This window comes from Struthio camelus, chromosome 3 (genome assembly GCF_040807025.1).
Source record: "Struthio camelus isolate bStrCam1 chromosome 3, bStrCam1.hap1, whole genome shotgun sequence".
Taxonomy (NCBI): Eukaryota; Metazoa; Chordata; class Aves; order Struthioniformes; family Struthionidae; genus Struthio; species Struthio camelus.
The window spans coordinates 100,373,261-100,393,985 of NC_090944.1; the positions used below are offsets into that span (position 1 = coordinate 100,373,261).

General features: G+C 37.6%; 1 protein-coding gene across 1 annotated transcript in view; it reads right to left on the reverse strand.

Moving 5' to 3' along the window:
- Nucleotides 1-5,987: 5,987 nt before the first annotated feature.
- Nucleotides 5,988-20,725, reverse strand: part of MEMO1 (mediator of cell motility 1) — a 28,214-nt gene continuing 13,476 nt past the window's right edge. The window contains exons 3-9 of the mRNA XM_068939336.1: nt 19,952-20,020; nt 17,834-17,946; nt 16,340-16,451; nt 14,986-15,128; nt 13,737-13,813; nt 8,026-8,130; nt 5,988-6,674 (exon numbers count right to left, since the gene is read on the reverse strand). Coding sequence (XP_068795437.1) covers nt 6,543-6,674; nt 8,026-8,130; nt 13,737-13,813; nt 14,986-15,128; nt 16,340-16,451; nt 17,834-17,946; nt 19,952-20,020 — 751 coding nt within the window. The 3' untranslated portion in view covers nt 5,988-6,542. The remainder of the gene's footprint in view (nt 6,675-8,025; nt 8,131-13,736; nt 13,814-14,985; nt 15,129-16,339; nt 16,452-17,833; nt 17,947-19,951; nt 20,021-20,725) is intronic.

The window sequence follows — 20,725 nt, forward strand, 5'->3', positions numbered from 1 at the left end:
CCAGGCCTCCCGCAGCCGAGGAGAAAGGCCTGATACGAAGCAAGTTCATTTGTGACGTGGCCTTTCCTGAAGCCCACGGGAACCCTGCCGTGAGGGATGGCACAGGCGTAAAGCTCACTGGGAGTGGAGGGAGCGTCAAAGGCATTTTTGCTACCCACCTTTTAAACCAAACTCAGTTTCATGCACTTATCACGCAATGCATCCAGGCTCACAACAGTGAGCTCACCCTGTGATTTTCCCAATGGAGAGCCATCCCTCAGTAGCCAAGCAGGACACGGTACAGCAAATACTATCCTTTCCCAATACCTCCCGACAGATTATCCACTCTGCTGGTCAACTGGGCTCTGCCTTCCTCCAGTATCCCACAGCAGTCACAGAGCTCTCCAGGATATGGCGCACCACCAGCGGCCAAGTCCTTCCTCCGCCTCCTTCCGGTTCGAGTTGTCCCTACCCTTCATAGAAAGCTGCCTACAAGTACTTTTGATTTAAGTGAACATAATAATACCGTTGTAGCTTCCATTAAGTACATATATGTCACAATTTATCTGTTGTCTGCTTTACCAGAATTATTTTCCCTCTGTAACCCCGATGGTTCTGGATTATGGAGTCGACTTGCAAACACATGGGACACACGCTCTGTCGCCCTGCCTCCCAAACAACTCCTGAGAGATGAAACCCTGAGCACAGACCAGAGCTAAAGTACTCGCACACACAGAAACTGAGTTAATTTATTTCACAACTCCCTGAAAGTTGCATTTGATTAAATCTCAGCCCTGCAGACTGAAAACATTTCTCATAATGCCAAAAATGTGATTTCTCCCTAAAAGTAGTCATAAAACCAGTCAACATTTCCAAGTCCTCCATTTATAGCAAACATCTTACTGACAGGTTATCTGTAACACTGCCTCTTTACATTGTGACCATAAAGGAAAATAGATTTTTACCATAAAAAAAGATACACAAGCTCAACACCGATTCATCACAGCTGAGCTTCCAGGCTCACTGTTCAAGTTTTTTATAACCGCTTTTGGACTAAAAAAGAGCCTTGAGCTTACCTCTACACAAAAAAGACTTTCAAGGCAGAAAAGCACTAAAACACTATGTTGGCCTTAACACAAGGCTTGCTCAGAGGCCGTCCAGACCTGCAAGGGACACACGGCAGCAGTAGGGCACTATGTATGCATTAGCCACCTCCATCCGCAGGGAGTAGAGGAGACAAGAGACCAGGGTCCAGGTTGCCCACGGTCGGCCAGGGCTGGGGCTCCTCCTGACTGGGATCCCTGCACCTTCCTCCATCAGGCCAGCTACGAAGCCCGCAAATATATTTGGTACTAGAGCACCACATGCAAACATAAGGCAGGTTCATTTCTAATACTGTAGAAACACCTCCTTGGTATTTAGGGCAGTAACGAATGAGCTAAGTCACCCCAAACTCAGTTCTACTTTGGACAGGAGAGACGAAAAGGGTAAGGTGCCTAATACTACACTATATGCTGAAAGAGTTCATCAGAAGAATAGGATGTTCACTTTTTACTTAAGGACGGACTTCATGCAGTTATAGTTGCTGTTGCAAGAACCACTGCTGTTTTTAGTTTTGCACAGCCACAGGCTCAGGCTCTCTATGTTATAAAATTTATTACAGAAGAGAATCAGATGTTTAGGCTAAGCGAGTTCCTATTTTAATGTTTAACACAATATTTGATTCCTCTTTTAAGTCTTTCTCATACACAGAGCAGATACTGTACCACCGAAGTCTGACGTTTCATCACCGGTTTCACTGACCATAGATTTGAGGCTCTGGGCAATTCCTTAGTGTGACTTCAGTACAAATACTCATATTGAGAGAGAGAGAGAACAGTCAGTCAACAACTTTGGTTTCACAAGCCTTGAAAGATGATGTATACAGAACTGTTTGTGGGGAACACACATTTACCATTGATATTAATGGTATCACACGACTGAAATGGTTATTTACGCCTCTGAAATCCACCAAGAACCAAACACAGACACTGTCTCCTTGGAATTTTTTTTTTTTTTGGGGGGGGGGGGGGGAGTTCACCTGCCACCTTTGCATTAACTTACCTGTAATCTGTAGATTTTAGCATAAGATTCTCTCCTGTGAGTTTGAAGCCCTAGAGCAGGACTTGATCAAATACCTCCAAGGTTTCTTCTCTGTGAAATAGCAGTAAGAGTATGTCAGTTCCCAAACAGGACAGGGAGCAAAATAGTCCCTAAGAGTAAAGGGGAAAAGCAACCTCAACTTTCTCCATCCCCTCAAAAACAAACAAACAAAAAACAGTCTTAAAAAACTAATAATCATCTCTTAATTTAGAGCCATCACTACCACACCACTTTCACCCCTGGGGTGGAGGCAATGGGAGAGATCTCAGAACCCTGCAATAGGGAATGCAAATTCTACATAAGCAGCCAAACAAGACAGGAAGAAGTAAACGTTAAGTTTTCAGATAATGTTGGAATAAGATAAATCCCAAATGGCATCAGGCATCTGGAAATCGTCTGCAGTATGCAAAGAAAAATTGTTTTCAGAATTAGAATCAAATATGAAAAATCTTGGAAGAAAAAAACCAAACTCCTCTAGAGACCATTACAATGAGGCTCATAGATTCTGCATTACTAAAAGAATAGTCAGTTCATCCCTATGGACCAATTCCAAGCAATGTTTTGCAACCATTTATTGAAAAGGCTCTCTGGCTGCACTGCATGCCCAAAATCAAAATATCTCACATCTTTGAGGTGTAGTAAGCCAGATTTTAAAACTCAGTTTTTCTTCATACTGAAGATCTTTTCACAGGCTAGCTTTAGGTTTAAGTCAAAGTCTCTCACAGAAGCAGGGAGGGAAAGGTCATCTACACAAAGAGATTTCAAACATTTATCCATGAACCTAATAGTCTGGGCAATTTCTGAGAGCAGATCAGATACTGGCTAGCACACCAAATTCGGCCCGAGGAAATAACAACTGTCAGTCATAACGACTGATGTAATTTGAAAGCAAAGCTTTCCTTGATGCAGCTGATCTATTTTCCTGAGGAAATAAGAGGAGAGAAGAAATGTGAAATAGTAGGAGGAGGAAAAAAACCCCACCAACCACTGACACTAGGTGCCAAAGCACTGGGAGACCACATGTGCAAGCATCGAAGAGAAAGCCCCATTTCTGTGCCTGAAGTATCAAATCACAGTTCCTGAGTAACACGTACAGCAATACCCCAAAGACACAGCAATAAGCTAACTGGAAAACAGTGACAGCAAAAGCTGGGCCTAAAAACAACTGGACATACCTGAAATTTCCAAAGGTTCCAAGGAAGGAGACTGCACTGGAGTAAAAGCTAAGTTCAAGTAACAGCATTGGATCAAAGGAACTCAAGATTTAAAAAAAAAAAAAAGGCCAGCTACCGTCAGCTACCAAACAGTAGCTATGAATTAAGGCTGATGAAGGCTGAAAGTAGCTAAATCTAACTCTTACCATGTTGACACCAAACATGATTTGCGGGATACATGTCCTCACACTCAGGTGAGGGAAAAAAAACCCAAAACAAACAAAAAAACCCACCATGCAGCCCCAACAGATGGGCTCCTGACACAAACACAGAGGTGTTCACTGGCCTGCAGCAGGATACTCCTTGCGCTAGCACTATTTCTTCTGCTAATGGTACTTCCTGTGCTTCTGCAGATCTAAAAGCTAAATAGCTGAAGATCTACTGCTCCATTTCAGTGCCAAAAAAGTTAGGCTGAAGAATTAACAATTCAGTCAATAATATTTAAAATACTTTTTAAAGACAGGTTTTTTTTATTTTTATTTTTTGTAAACACGAGAACAGAAAAGCAAAGCAGTATGTTAATCGACATTTTCACATTGAACAGGCATTCATTTTTCTAGAACGCCAAAATTGGAAAGTGAGAGTCACCTTCCTGAACGGATTTATTGTACCAGAGGAGTGGTGAAGTCCCAGTTATCCTATGCATAGGAGTAGCCTCCACAGAAGCAAAGAGGACTGTGGAGGTTCAGTATCGTGTGAATCAGACAAATGTGATATTCAAATACATACTGGAGTAAGAACAGATTATGTACTAAACCAAAAAACATAATGTGGCTGCAGTCTTCAGTGAAGATCTTTTCAAGAAACTACCATTCTCCACACTTGTTTTCCTTCTGACCTGTTTCAAACTGAGACACCAGGAAGCTGAGTACTGAAGTCAACTTCCTCCAAACCCACCAGAAGTCATGGCCAAAAAACAAAACAAAACAAAAAAATCCAAACTTTTTAAAGTTAAAGCAGATTCTACAAAGCTTTAATTTTTCCCTCTGATTGGGCTTCTGAACTGCCATTGCTGGTACTAGTAGTAGGCACAGAAATTCCCATTTTAATTAGAAACTTTATTTTGAAATACATTACACAGTTTACACGTGCAGTGCTTTCACTCTAAGATATTTCATAATATCGTGCTGAGCAAAATGACTGATTAATTTCCTTGAAGCTCTTCCAGTTATGTATGTTTTTATTAAAAATATCTTACAGAACTAAGATGTAACTTCAATATTTGTATTCAGAAGCTATTACTATATTTACCTTAGGGAAGAAGTATATACTTAATTATTCCAATTAACTATGTGTTTCAATAATGACATTAAGCATTTGGCTTTCAGAGTGAGAAATTTGAGTCCTAATTAAATCTCTACTCACCAAAGATGGAAAACAAACAAAAAAAAAATTAATCTTCATGATCAAATGACTTTAATAAGGCACAGTCAGACAAGTACTTACAAAGACTGGCTACTAATTCAGTTTTGCTTGCACATTCTTTTTTCAAGGCTGACAAAAATAATCTGAAAGTTGTTTTTTCCGTCTGCTGCTGAGGATTTTTCAAGACCAAGGCAGAGCAGTAAGGCAAGTAAAAGAACACGCACAGAAGTCCGGCATTTGTGACGAACTCAGAACATTTGCAAAGTAGTTCATTTTTATAAATGGAGCGTTCACCTGTTGTTATTAAAGTGGTGGCCATCTGTGATAAGGAAAATAGAAGTGATGCAAGCACTGCCTGTTTACAAAAAGGATACTCAGTATTTTAATAGAATATCAAGATTTCTGATTTGCTTTTGGCTGAAGACTTTGCATGCAGCAATGCCCACAACTTTCAAAGATAATCTAAATTGAATTCTGAAATTCCCCTCTGCTACCCAAAAGAGCCGAATGTAAAAGAAGGTTGCTTGACAGCAGGTCAAGTATCAGGGAATGAAATCTCCGTTTAGACAATGAGCCAGTACTGCCATTCTGTTTTGCATTTCTTATTAGAGTGAAAGGAAGTCTTCAGGATTGGTAATAACTCAAACAATTACACCATTATTTTGGCTAGAAGAAAGTTCAAGAACTCTAAGATGTGATGTTTAAAGAATATGAAATAGTTTTACTCCCAGTCTCAAAGAATTAAAAAACAAAACAGAAAAAAAAACCCACCCCACACAAAGAGTGTGCCTTCCCTTCCCCTCCCAATTAAGTCTTTGAGGAATAATTGCTTGAGCTTAGCACTGTATGGCTTCTGTGGCCTATGAATGCTTGATAGATACCGTAAGAATTTTCACTTCCAGCTATTGTTTTCAGTTTTAAATCACTTCAAATCAAAATACCGCATTCATTTCACTTTAACAATCAAACTGATCATAAAAATCATTAAAACTGTATCATTAAAATTTCTGATACAAATTTGTATCGCATACCAAAAGATATTTTATAGATAACTGCAAAACAAAAAGAATGAAAATATACAAAAGGTTTTAAAGTTCTTTTGCACAGCTGAACTCATAGTGCAGGTTTAAGATAAAAAAAAAACCTGTGAATGAAGTAGTCGTAACAAATGTTGAATATAAAATGCATTCTGAAGTATTTTACAGAATGGGTGAGTTATCAAGCATGAGAACTGAGGATTAAGGATGTTAATGACAAGCAGCCACATACAGAAAACAAAGCAATAACTTTAAATCAGACTATTTTGGTTTGTGTAGCCCTTTATTAGCAACTAAAATAGAAGATATCTGTTGTACATCACGGGTAGTAACTGACTATACTGGAGTTTTATTATATTCTAATACAGGATCATTTATAAATGCGTTGTTTTCCTTTTCTTCTTAATAAAAAGCTTCCACCCCTTTTTCTGTTTACGACTTGCAAAACTATTCTGAAAGCTGAGTACATGTGCACAGGTCTGCGAAGAGTGCAAATTTAGGATATGGTAAATGCTTCACATGTTGTATTGGTAAGGACTGTCTGTCACCATGCCTTTATAGCCATTATCTTTTTCTAAAAATCACAAAATATTTTGATACCAGCCTTCCTTCCACTGTCCTAAACAAGAAAGCATTTTTAAATGAGTTGAAACTAAGGAAGGACTACACCTACTAGAAAAGAAGAGAGTTCTATTAGTTTGAGGTTTCAGTATACCCAAAGACCAGGGACTGTATCTTTGTAAGGGCTAGGCTGGGACCCCGTATACAGAGTGTGTGCAGGTGCCATCCCTGAGCATTCAGTGGTTCAGTGGACCATAAGTGCTCCAGCTGCATAACTCACTGAGCTGTCTTGCCAGTTTCGACACTGACTTGACTGAGCATAATTCAAAAATGAAAAGCTCATATTCATTCCATTCTTCTGGAGCTCGTTGATAGCCTGAAGAGAGAGGGGGGGGGGAAAAAAAAAAAACACACATGTTTAAAGAAAAAGGTATCAATGAAATAGTTTATGACATCATCTAGATCTCAGTCCTCTCTTCCAAATGGCCTTTGGGCATTTTTGTAGCATCTCTCAAACTAATGAGTACTTCGTGGACCTAACGCATTTCTGCGCTCTGTTTTATCCATTGATGCTCCCTCCACTGCACTATGCACATTTATGCAGCTCTATAAAACATTACTAAATAACCTTACTAAAGAGATTGTTTGAGAATCATGCTTTTGCTTCTGTAGGGAATTTATACAAAAACATATACATAGCAGAAAAATCACTATTCACACTTTTTAGATAGTATTTTTCCATTAATAAAAAATGCGTCAAGATGTATGTAAAATGTCACAATGGGCTAAAGTGAATGAACAGAACCTAGCTCAGATTCATTGCCAGAGTAATCATTTTTTGACAGTAAGAGTTAGAGATTTTTTCCCGAGTTAAGCCATAGTACTGCATTTTGCTACATGCACCCCCAACATTGACATTGCTCATACAAACTTTAATAGACCTCACTTTAAAAGATCCCTCTATATATTCTCTATAGACTACATTTCCAGTGAATTACCCTTTAAAAAAGGATAGGCCTACTATTTTATATTTGAATTATGTTAAAAGGATACTGTAAGATTCATTTAAGCAATATGACAAATCTGCAGCACTCCAACAGCGCTGTGAAGCAGCTGTGACCCAATTTAGACAACTAAGTAAAGCCAGGTTTACGTCTGTACTGCATCACCAAAGCAGAATACAATAACTAGAATGTACCAGTTAATCTGAATTCTAATTGCCATTAATTTATGAGTTAATGGTGCACTGCACTAATACTTACAGAGGCAATCTCTCATCATATTTGCAAAACTCAAAAATGCTGTCAGACATCACAAGGCATTCACGATAGCTAGCTAATAGCAATACAGAAGAAAAAATACATATGTATATAAAGTATGTTTGTAAGTATTGATTCAAAAGAAGCAAATATGTACTTCCCCATGGAGATGGAATTTTTTTCCGTTTGAAGTGCTAAGAGAAAATGAATGACTATTTCATTGAAAATCAAAGGAACGTGGTAGCTCATCTCCCTCAGGCAATTGAAAACCTCAGCCCTTGTAAGAACTTACACTTGTCTATGTGCAAGTCAAGCAAATTAGAGACCAAACTGAGACCACTTTGAAAAATATATTAATTCCAGACTTGCCATTTTAGAGCTAAGAAATGCTCCAGCAGTATTATGCCTTTAAAAGTGTGAACAATTTTGCTAAAAACTGTATTTTTCAACAAATCAAAAATTACTTACATTTAATAATACACCGATAGGATGTCTTCCACATATTGTATTATGGTATTTCTTCAAGTAATTGCTAAAAGATACAGGATCTAGCTGCTCTATAATGCTCATACCCTGGGGAGAAAAAAAAAAAACAAACAATAGCAATGATTACTTCATACATCCATAAGCAGGTGTTTATACACTACCTAGTGTAACAACACAGAACATCAGAAGGAGGAAAAAACCTCAACTTCAAATCAAGGGTATCAAGGGAATCTCAGCATGAGAGCTCTAGCTTGTAATCGTCTTTTTGCTAACCCCTGACAAACCAGTAGCATAGAAGCTCTTAGCAGCACAAAAGCTCTTCCAAAGTTGTCAATGATTCAAAGATCTGGGAAGCTATCCTTGCAGTATCAATGGGAAAAATAAATAATAATAATCACATAAAAAAGCTCCTCCCACAGACTGGCTGATCCCCACCTTCAAGGAAGCCCTGCTTTCACAGCATTTTGTACAGCAATAGCCGGAGTTACTAAAAAGGCAAAGCGGAAAGAAGTTTTGCCTCCATTTCCACTTCCTGGTAACAGTTCTCAGGGCACTGTATTTGTCTGGGACTTCTGGATGTCCAACAGTCCCATGCAAGTTATCAACACACACACATGCAATTAAAGAACGTAGTAAGTGTAACAGCATCCTAGACACATCAGGCACCCAAGGCAGTTGATCTGGACACAGGCTGACCATCTGTTCAGTGCAGCGCATAAAAAGCAGACCTAGAACATCTTCGAAGCACTGGAGAGTTGCTGCATGTGTTTCTAAACTTTCCCCAGAGAAACGTAAGAGCCAGAAGATGCTTCCACATTACATGATGTGGTCATGTGCATGAGGCACCTATATACCTTTTTTTCCTCCATCCATATTGAGACCCACAAGCCCATGTAGTTATACCATGAAAGCTAAAACATCTAGGCAAAAGAAACCTTCCACGTACACAAACATTTGCATTCATAAAGGCAAAGAATTCTACAACTCCAGAACAGCCTCTTCTTTCCCTACCTCATACAGCAAAGCAAATGCAATAAAAAGTAGTTTAAAGCAATCTAGTAAGTTATTTCACCACTGCTTTGCTATTTTGGCTGAACTCGATTCCTCCCTCTCCTGTTTTTCCTCCTTCTGAAAACAGTTTAATTCCCTTCACCAGGTAAATGCGCTTCAACCACTTGCTAATTCAATAAGACACATAGCTGTGCCTTTTATGTGTAGCTGATGGAGTAGGAGAGTTCTCCTTAGAGACCAGAAAAACCATATACTTTGCACAGGGAGAAAGGGAGGCTGATATTAAAAAGGAGGTCAAAGAAATAACTTCTCCCAAGATGCCTGGTGTTTGTGTGATTGCCCTCACCCCCTTCCCTTGCCTTTGGGGAAGTGTGGGTGATAAAAGGAGAAATAGCGATGCAGGAAGAAGTCAGTCTGTCTGAAGGCTCTACCTCAAGAGTGAAACCTCTTGAATACTCTACAAGGGCGTTGACTGATCTGGCAGATAGGCTAATTACTCAGACTGTGGATCTCAACTCAGAACAGAGAAGATGGAGATGCCTGTGGGAGTCAGAAGATTAGAAAACAACCACCATAGCCACCACCTTTGTGTACTCTTTATTAAAAACAGACATAAGATGAATTTATATAAAGATAAGTTTTATGGAAAAATAAAATTAAACTATGCTGACCAATTGCTGGCAAGAGCTCAGTTCTTCCAGGGTTACAGAGAGGGTGTGTGGACCCCAGCCAACAGTTATAGCTGTTGCTCATTCCTGATCTACAGAACCTAAATGACTGCCAAAAATTAAAGGTAGCTATTCCCTAGCTAGCAGTGATTACACAGAAATCATTGCATTTGTGAAAAGTTTAAGCAGCAGGTCCCTGAACCATCCATTCCCTTGTACATTGCACACGTCAATACACAGATAAAGAAAGCAGAACCAAACTTAACTACACACTCAAGTGAAATCAAGCATGCATAAGGCACTTACCAGACACTGAACTGCTCATAAAAATTCATTTTATCCATTAGCAAACCCTTTCATGATATGTTTTAAAAATAAGATGGTTGCTCAACTGAGACAATCATTTCATAGCCATAAGTCACTGGAATATACTGGGCAACAGGCATTTAAGCATTTGTCTCAAATGAATGGACACTGATTTAGCAGAACGCCTAGTAAGCTTGTTTCGATACACAATTCAATACCATGAAACATTTAGAGCTATGCAGTGTGTTCATCCCAGCAAATGCTAACAGAGCCTTCATACATCACAGATCTGAGAAAATCCATAGGAAATAGGTATTAGCAAATATCCTACAAACAGCTCAGCTGTACTGAACTACTCAGTCTTTTAGCCTTGAAAATTGTTATGGCAGAGGAATGAAGTCTACCAGCCTTGGTTCTCAGTCTAGCATGGTGTTGAGGAACAAAAGAAACATCTTTGTTGAGTTGTGTTTTGTTTGTTCTAAAAAGAAGTATGAAGCTATTCAGAAAATTTCAGCATTCAAAATAACTCAGCTGGACATAATTTTAGAGTGGAGTTAAAATACATGACAAAAACCACATGATAAAAATGCAAATTATCACAGACTTCTGCAGTTTATCACATGGGTATCATGACACCAAAAGATAAATACCATATCTCAGTTAACTAGACACTATTAACAGCACCTACAATATCCTAGTACAGTGCACATCGGATTAGAAGTGTCTGCATCCTTAAATAATAGTATCAAAAGGACAAAATATCTACGAGCTTACAAAAAGCCGCATGCTTATTTTATACCATATGCCAATAATCGTTTAACTAGTTAAATTTAAGTTTGCAACCAATTATTTCAGCTGCTCCTTCATTCTTAAAAAATACAAAATAGTAGCATACTTAGGAAAGCAGAAACACAAACTTAGTCTTAGCCTTAGTCTGTCCAACTATCTTTGCATAATATGAGTCACTCGGACCAGACAACAAACAAGCAACAGGAAAACTAGTGCCTAGGTACAATACATAAATAAGCCTAGAGTCACGGTCCACATTATGCCCAAACTAGAAGGTCTCCGCAGGCTGGTAGACTGTGGATGGTGCTGGCACACCGGAAGCCACCAGAATTCAGCTACGTTTACGAGAGCCATCTCAAAAGGCAGCCAGGCTGGGCACTGCTTCTGCACAAAGACTGTCGGCTCTTTCTGCACAGCTCTCCTTAGTACCTGCATTACCTTTTCCCCCCCCCCCATCCCTTCCTTTCCCTTTCAGGATTCAGGGTAACAGAATCCTCCGATTGACTCAAGTGAAAGGAATAAGGTTTCACAAATGTAAGTGAAATGAGCAATCTGGCGCTGAAGATCGAAGTGGGCAGTCTACGTTTTCTGGATAGCCATCATCAAAAAATAGTTACTCTTTAATGGCGTTTACAGAATACTCCTCCATTCTTAATTTAAAAGATGCCAAGTATCAGCGTTATGATGTACAAGCAAATTATCGCACATCAGTCACTCAACTACAACTCTTCATTTGAGGATTCTTCCCTGGTACCCCTAATTACCGTGAGGATGCTTACTCCTTTCACCGAGTACCTCACAAGGTACACAGTGGTGCCCCAGCGTAACAACAAGGTCACATCAAGAGTTACCATGGAGAAAATGATGTGCTGCCCAGCAATGTTTAATACTCTGCATTTTTTATGTTGGAGCCTAAGGGCTCTAACAGCAAATAAAATTTCTCACAGTGGTTAACACGGTAGTAAGTTTACAATGCACGTGTTTTGCATTGTTTATGCACTAGCTAGGGAAACCATGCGTATGTACGTAAGGGCTAGTCTTAATAGGGGAAAGACCACTGTCCTCCTACGAGAGCATTTCTAAGGAAAAATAATTCAGTATCAACCCAGACTATTTTTCTGCTTGCAAAGCACACAGTCAACCGCTTTGCTCATTAGGACAAATGAAGTTATTGCATCATCAACGGTAGAGGTTACTGCCTCTGTTTGTTTTAACGGTTTGTGTCTTCCTTACACTATATTCTCTGTGGAGAGGCCTAGTGGCTACAACAATATAAGCTTCTTTAGCACTAACAACATTAGAGAATTCAATATTTATTTAAGGAAAAAAGAGGTAGCTGAGCAGAGCATATAAAAATCGAGCAAACTCCTTTCAAGAGCTGATGAAACACGACAGACACCCTTGTGGCATTGTGCCCAATGTCAAAAGCGTGCTTCCCACAAGGCTGCTGAAAAGAAGTTTCCAAAATTCACCAAAAGTATTCACCAAACCTGCTCGATAGGGTATTTCAACACGGAGTCATGTGTTCACAGATGCATGATGTTAGCTAAGAAGCAAAAAGAGGTCACTATATTCCTACGCAGTACGTTTAGTTTTCCAATTAAGACTGAAAAAGTACTTTCATAGCTATTAAACAGCATACAGCAGCAATTATTTTCATCACCATTACCAAAAAAGGCCATTTCCTTCTGGTTAAACAACTTCCAAAGGACTGGCACAAAGCAATGTATTCACTGAAAGTAATTACCTGCCAAAGCCCAGCCTTCCTACAAACTTCCACCACGGAAATTAACAACCGGAAACTAACGTTTGTTAACGCATCCTAATCTGCTCGCCTGCAGAAACACTCAGAGCCACAAATTCCAGGTCTCTCTAGGAAAACACTGGACTTCATAGAGAAACCTCTCGACTGACAATAGGAATTATTTAAAACAGTGTAAATAGAATGGAGGCAAACTATTTACTGTTTCCATTCCGGTACTGAATGGTGAAAAACTAAGTTAATATCAATACACAACACAAAAAGCTCCAGAGATCTTGCCAGATAGGATTTATTCTTTTAAAACAAACAAACAAAAAACAGTTCTCTTTTTAAACATATTTCACAAAGCTACAGAAGTGTTCCAAACAGGTTTTAAAACCACATTTTAAGATTGTATATTTCCAGGAAAATTATTTCTATTCTGTGCCTTAAATACAGTACTGAAGGCTGGCACAGTTTGTCATTTTTAAAGAGAAATCCTTGGCTCTTGTGACTGAAAAGAAAACGCAATGCAATTGGTATCATGATCTTTCTGTGTTTAGCATTTGTTTTAGCCATTTGCCAAACCTAGAATGAAGCATAGGCTAGTGCTTTTCCCCACCACCTACCTGCCTCAGAGCAGGGGGAGACTGCTCCCAAGGGGACTAGTCCCCAGTGACTTCTGTTTTCCTAACCAGCACAACCCCTACAGCCTTTCTTCCTCAAAATGGATGATACTGAAACTAGTAACAATCACAGCGCTGTTTCAATGTGCACGTATCATAACTATCAAACGTGAACTACCACAATACTCAACTTGTAATTCTTATTGCGTCTCAGAAATGTAAGAAGGTATTTGGACAGAAATTAAGGTACACTAAGGGATTTTAGGTTGGCAAACATGCATTTATTTTCATAATTATGCTTACCAGATTATACCCACAACATATTGTGCACACTCAGTACAATGTAGGATACTAGCTAAAACAAACAAAAAACAAAACGCAAATCCACACACACTCAACAGCTAAATAGTTTTTGTAGTAAACAGAGGAAAAGTATACATTCAACAAAATCTAATCTGTAATACTTTGTTAAGAGAAATTTCTGAAGTGTTCAAAGTAATGTAACGTACAGGAGAAATTTGTTAGTTAGTTCCACCAAATCTGAAAACTTACCATTTTATCTAGATGCTCAATGGATCTATAAATTTCTCCTTGGGATTCATCATAGTAACTGTAACGGAACCTCTGACCTTGAAACAAAAACCATGTATAAAATAAAAAAGGGAAAAATCGTAGCTATAACACTCCCTAGTACTTACTAAATAAATGAAATTATAATATTTGTAAAGTACTAATCTTCATCTACTATACTTTTAAGCTCCACTGAGGAAATTTGAGGGCAATCGCCAAAGTAGCAGCCCAGAAGTGAAGAAAAATACTTGACAGGCAGCTATATTCCAAAAAACCCTACTAGGGAGGATTGACACTGCGGTATCACTTATTAATTGCCTGATAACGCCTTGGAAACCAATTCTATAATTCAGCAAGTAAAGCAGCATTTCTTTTCACTACCCCTCCTGACAGAGTCAACCTGGAGTCAAGCTATTTCTGCTTGCACAACTCTACAGACAGTAAAGGAAGGTTAAAAGAAAAAGATCATGATAATTCAGTAAACAGTTCTAAATGCTGGTTCATTAGCCACAGTAGAATCTAGGTCATTGTTACACAGCTCTAGCTAGTCCACAATTCAGAGATGAGTATAATATGGACTTAATTACATAAGGTGACCAAAAATGGCAATCGAAAAAAAAAGGGAAGGAGGTCTGTTGTGTAACATAGAACATATCTTTCTGAAGCAGTCCCTTTCCCAGCTGTTGTCACATTTAAAAAATAATGAAGAGTTAAAGCAGAAGGACAGAAGTCAAGGATTCTGGAATCTCTTTAGCTCTGCCACCAGGATGAACGGGAATAACTCTAGTGAATTGACATAAACACTCCATTCGCTATCTTACCTAACAGTAAAATATGTGTAAAATTTACTTCCATCAGAGGCATGTTGCCATGTCCAGTGAAATCTTGGCTGATTAGTTTTGCAAGTTGCTTTGAAATGCTTAAAAGAAGAGGAAAAGACCAAGAAACTCCTGGCACTTTATTTCACTGCAACAGGGAAGAGATGCATATAAACCCATATACCTTCATTACTTCCTTCCTCCACTACACTGAAAACACATTAGCACATTAATTTTTTCACCTAATTTTCCAAATTAAAAAATAATCCTTTTCAGTTTTACAAAAAGCATCTAAATTTCAAAGATTCATTAAACATAATTTAACTTCTGGTAAATGTAAGACATTACCTGAAAATAACTAAAAAAAAAAAAAAAATTATCATACTGCTATAGTTAAGAGACATAAAACTTACCCCAATGGCAAAAGTCAGAAGAAACGACAAAGAGGTTACTAGGATCAGCTAGGTATTTACTGAAGAGTTTTCCAAATTCCTGTTCTTTTGACTCACTCAGTGCTCCGACCAATACAGGAACAATAGTAAACTCATCCTTATGGCTTATAAGCAAAAGAAAAAAGGTTGTAATTTTTTTAAACAACATCTGAAGTTTTTCAGGGCTTGCTAACTGAAACTGCAGAATGTTTTAAAAGGACACTATTAAAGTGAAAACATAGTTAATTTGATAAGATCATACTAGGAAATTGTTTTTTGAAATTGAAGCAGTTTCATGTTTTAAAACAAGTCCCTCCCCAAAATACCATTTATCTTTGCTGCAAAGCGACAACACCAGGCATCCAAAAAGAAAAGACATTGTGAAGCCAACACCACAGCAAGAACGAAATTCTCCCTGTAGAGAAGCAGCACAAATGCTGGGCAATTTTTCAAGATATAGTAAAACCCTCAAGACAGTACATAGGAAGCATCCAGATGCGTATTGGCACTCCAGGGAAAATTTCAAATACTGTGGGAGAAAACCAAAACAAAACAGAAAAAAACCAAATAATAAAAATAATCACCTACTTTAAAAAAAAAAAAATTATTTTCAGTGCTCACCTGGAATATGTGTAATCAGAACCTTGGTTTCAAAATGAATATTAATACTCCAAACAAATTTTAAATCCCACAGAAAACACATATTAGTATTTGAACTTCTTTCAGAGCTGAGAAAATGGTTCAGTGAACAAAAAACCAAACCAATATTGAATTATGAAATTCAGAGAAAGGAAAAAATGATTAAGGTCACCTCACATACAAGGACAAGAGTGATTCCAGCTGTACTTGCTCTACACTAGTAGTATACAGGCTAACATTTAATTTTCAATTAGTAGTTTTATTTAAAAAACAAAAAACAAAACAACACACACACACACACACTACAGACCACCACACTTCAAGCCTTGCAAAAAAGGGGGGGAGGGGAAATCAAATATTTATAAAGATTCCTGATAGCATATCTAATATGAACTCTATTAAAATCAATATCAACATATGAACTCTTTTATAAGAGGTGTTACAATTTCATTTTTCCAGTGTTTGCTCTGCTCACAGTATCTATAGTACCCCTATAGCACAGGGAGTAATAATGCTAGTGTCCGATTCCCCCCTCCTTTCCCGCCCACACAGCCTCACAATTTTTATTGGGGGGTTGGGGAACGCAGGAAAATTCTACGTAGAAGTTATTATTTCCTTCTACTGCATTTTACATGCAGTTCAAACAATCAATGCATATAATGCTCATTCTTGTACAACAAGTAATTAGCCCTAGTACCTTTCCATGGCTTTAGCAGTATAAGGCAAATGCATTTCAATACTGTGTTCATCTTCATCTGTCTGTAGAGACATACGCTCAAACATTCCAGTCTTCCACAATTCTCCATAAACTGAAATGAATTAAACATTAATTTTTTATATATATATATATATACATACACACACACACACACACACATCTTTATTAAAACAAGCCCACTAAAATATATTCAAGTCTTCAAGGACTGTGATCATAAACCACTTGTTTTAAAATCAATGGATTATTGGATATATGTTTATTAAAGTCATTAAGATATAAACATAATAAATTCAGTTCACAAAATAAACATATATGTTAAATCAGTGGCCTTTTTAGCATCACCAAAAAAATTTCAGTTACCACACAAAATTTAAACAACACAATAAAAAAAAAAATTTTTAAATGTGTACTCATCTGCCTAGTCCTTCGATTCTTATTTTCACAACAGCATCATACATTGCAAAAAGAAAAAGTGCTGATAAGTTGAGCCATCGCTGAATGTGTAAAAACATTTTTCCTTTACTGTTCAATAAAATTTACTACTAGGTGAATTGTGAAATTCAGAGACAGTGATCAAGTAACCCATGCTTATAATGCATCTTCTCTTCCCTCAAATATGCCTGACGGTATGCAAACAGAGCGCCTTCTGCACATGAAAACTCTTCACTAAATGCACAATTTGAAGTAGGGCAATGCTTTGTTCCCCATTCCGTGGAGGAATTCTACAAAACCTAAAACCTCTTACCTAAGGAAATGTCTGCTGGCACAAGAAGTGCTACGCAGAAAGCCTAAACTAGCTTACTTGGCCATACGGTCATGACGGAATGGCAATACCTTTAGGCTAAGTAGCCTAAGAGAGATACTGTATTATTTAGATATACCTTGAGTTAAGTTTGACATTTTGACCCACATGCATCTTCACTGCACCTTTAATTTTAGTCTGAAGAATCGGTATTTTATGCACTCACACTGATTAAGTTCTGTAGGTACTCTGCCAGTAAAAATAAATAACGTGCAATAACGTGCCAAGTAAAGCCAGCTTTTTGAGTTTATTTTTAATAAAGGAACAAACCAACTAATGCATTTAATAATCTTTCTTTGCAGACAGAATACTTCCCAGAATGATAGAGCAGGTGTGTAGTGTATTATTATTCAAATGTAATACTTCTTAATTTTGAGGTCCCCCCTTTAAAAAAAGAAACTTTTTTCAGGGCACATACACATAATGGAAGAGATGAGCAAAGACTGAAAATTCTTCACCATAACAGCCATTTTTAAGTTTTTATACAGTAATGCCTGCAACCAGCAGGATCTTTTAGATGTTAGCTTTTATTGGAGTAAAAATAATTCTACATTTGCATGTCACTTAAAAGTGATAAAGCTCATCAACAACAGGGTCCTTGGCACTGCAATAACACAGTTAACGCTAAAGCCTCAGCAATCTACCAGATGAAAGCTTTATCATGCACTTACTCTTTTGGTCAATTCGAAGATCATAGAGAGGTGTTCTATAAATGTCCACACTGGAAAGTGCACATCGGGAAAGGGGCACGTGATGGGAAGGCCCGAGAATGAAAATTTTTCGGCTACAATTAACACAAAAGCCCAAAATTTAGACAACTGTAATTCTACAGGGACTTGCTTTAGAATAACAAGTTTAATAAAAAGGCTGACATTCTAAGTGATACGTTGAGTGTTTGTCTGGCGGTTAGCAATAGAGTTTTACTCTACTCTGTGTAAGACCGTGGGTCAATCCACGATCCAGCCTTGCTCCATATCTGAGAAACGACCACGAGATCTGTTCAGTAATGCTTCAGAAAATTGTAAACCTCTTAAGCAGGCTATATATGCCAGAGAGCACTAATCAGCTAGAAAGTCTGTCTAGCTGGACTCACTAGAAGGCTGAAGTCTGTGTCAACCCCTCAGAACCAATTTCTGGACTCCCTTCTTGGACCAACAGAGCCTCCAGCTCCACATCACCTTCAACAGCTATAGGTATGTGCTCTCAAACGAGGATTCTGGATTTATAAGTTATTCAGAGCTTTTTTTGGTTAGTCTTACTTCAGGTTTCAAATTCAAATTTAAGCCATTCTCAAATGCTATCTTAATCCTGCTGTCTCATCGAAAACAAGGACTTGGGTCTGCACATTTGTCGCTTTAACGAACATTGCAAGCTTTCCCACATGATTGCCATGTTCTTATTTCATCAAGTCATCAATTCCTGGCTCTTAATTAGCTTTCCTGCAACAGAACTTACAAAACACACCGCACTGTAGGAAATGCACATTTTTCAGAACCAGAATCACATCATCTTGCTTCAGCACTGAACTACAGGGATGGAAGACATTTTAATATGGCTTGCTATAGCAGTCCATATGTAAGAAAACACTAAAACTGTTTACAGAGCTCATTAAAACAAAGTATCCAAGTGTGTAATACTTCAGCTGAAAGACCAATTATCCTGGTAAATTCTAAATATACCATGCAGTAAAACAGTAAGCAATACAGAAAGTTTGTTCCATCAGTTCAGTGTCATTACATCTGGAGAATGGAACTTGTTCAAGAAATTTTTAGAGAAACCAGTTTTCTGTCACACTGTAAATCATCTTCATTTGTTTATAACATTTTAGAAAGAATCAAAACCATTGTCTTTGGAGAGTATTACAGCATATTTCCTCATAAGCAGCTGATAAGATATAGCCAGTTTTTACTATTAACATTTACCTAAAATTTAACTGCAAAATACATACTTCGGGCAAGTACTGGTAGATGTTTTAACAATTTTAACTTTTTTTTTTTTTTTTAAATGTTTTACAATTTTCTGTCATTTACAAAACGTTGCAGTCTTCAAAGCGTGTAAGGATTATACTGCTTTAGCCTGGAATAACTGGCTTCATATTTTCAGAGAGAGGCACTGACTAGGGATTTCATAGTTGTTCCATTATAAATGCATGTCTATTTAAAATTATTACAACAGGTAACTTTCACTAACTTAAAATATCATATACACACAATGGTCACTTTTCTCCATAGCAGAATATCCTGGTAGTATTCAGCCCAGAATCCTGCACTGAAAAACCAATGCAGAATCATGGTAAAATACTTTAATGTACTTAAAAAAAAAAAAAAAAAACACAAAAAACCCACCAAAACAAATAAAAAGTCCAAAGAAACCCTGGCACCAGTAACAAACAGCTCAAGCTTTTATAAAAACAGTGAAACATCAAGCAATAAAGTAAATTAAACGTTATTATTATTTGCAAACACACCACCTAACCCCTTTCCCTTCTAAAAAGGCAGTTCCAAATAATTCTCAAGAACTTTTGAAAATATTGCTTTACATTTTCACCTTCAACAATACTGCACTAAATTTGTCTTTTGTAAGACTCAAAGAATGTGAATATTCATATGAAGTTAAAATAAAATGGAAATGGATGCATAAAAGACCCAAAAGAGAACAAAATAAAAATGTATTTGAGCACTTCAAGTTGTAAAAACGTAATAGTAACATTGCACTTCTCAGAACACTGCAATAGAATCATCTTATGATTTACACTTAAAATAACACAAAGAGAAAGCTTTAACACTTACGTAATATTAGGATCCACTTGTTTATAAGCATGGGCCGCACAAGACCCACAATAGGTATATCCTGCATGGCTGCAAATCAAGGTATACAATACATTAACATATTAAATATTATTTAATATATTTAATATTGCTATATTATTAAATATCTTAGCATATTAAATACGATTTAATAAATTGGAGGTTTAGTCCCCAGTGAGCTAGAAATAGCAAGAATGATCCAAAAATCAATCTGTGAAAGAGATGGAGAGCAAGCACTGTTCCAGTTAACAGTGGATCATCTTAACAGAAGTTAATACCGAATGTACATGGGATATATTTGTTTAAAAGAAAAAAAAAACTCAGTGATCACTGAGCTAAAAGGGATTAGCTGATTAAAAGTGATTTTAGTTTTCACTCACTTGAAAGCTAAAAGTAGGCCTCCAGATCAAAGCAACTTTTATTATTTATAAAAGATACTAATACACGGACTATACAACTGCATATTATCAAAAGGTCATAATAACACTAAGTATGCGGCCAGAAGACATGGGAATAGCAAGCTATTGGAGAAATCTCCTCTAACCATACTCTTGGCAATCAAAGGCTACATGCTACAAGAGATAAACAGACTGAAAATACTCTGGCAGTGAAAAGAATGGGCATAAGGAAAGCAGTGGAATGCAGCACAGTAATTTTTACTGTGGAAAATGAGATACATGCTTTATCATTTCCTACTGTTCTAGCCTAGAGTCCTTCTTGTCCTGTATTCCTGTTTCTGCTCCTATCAGCTGTTTC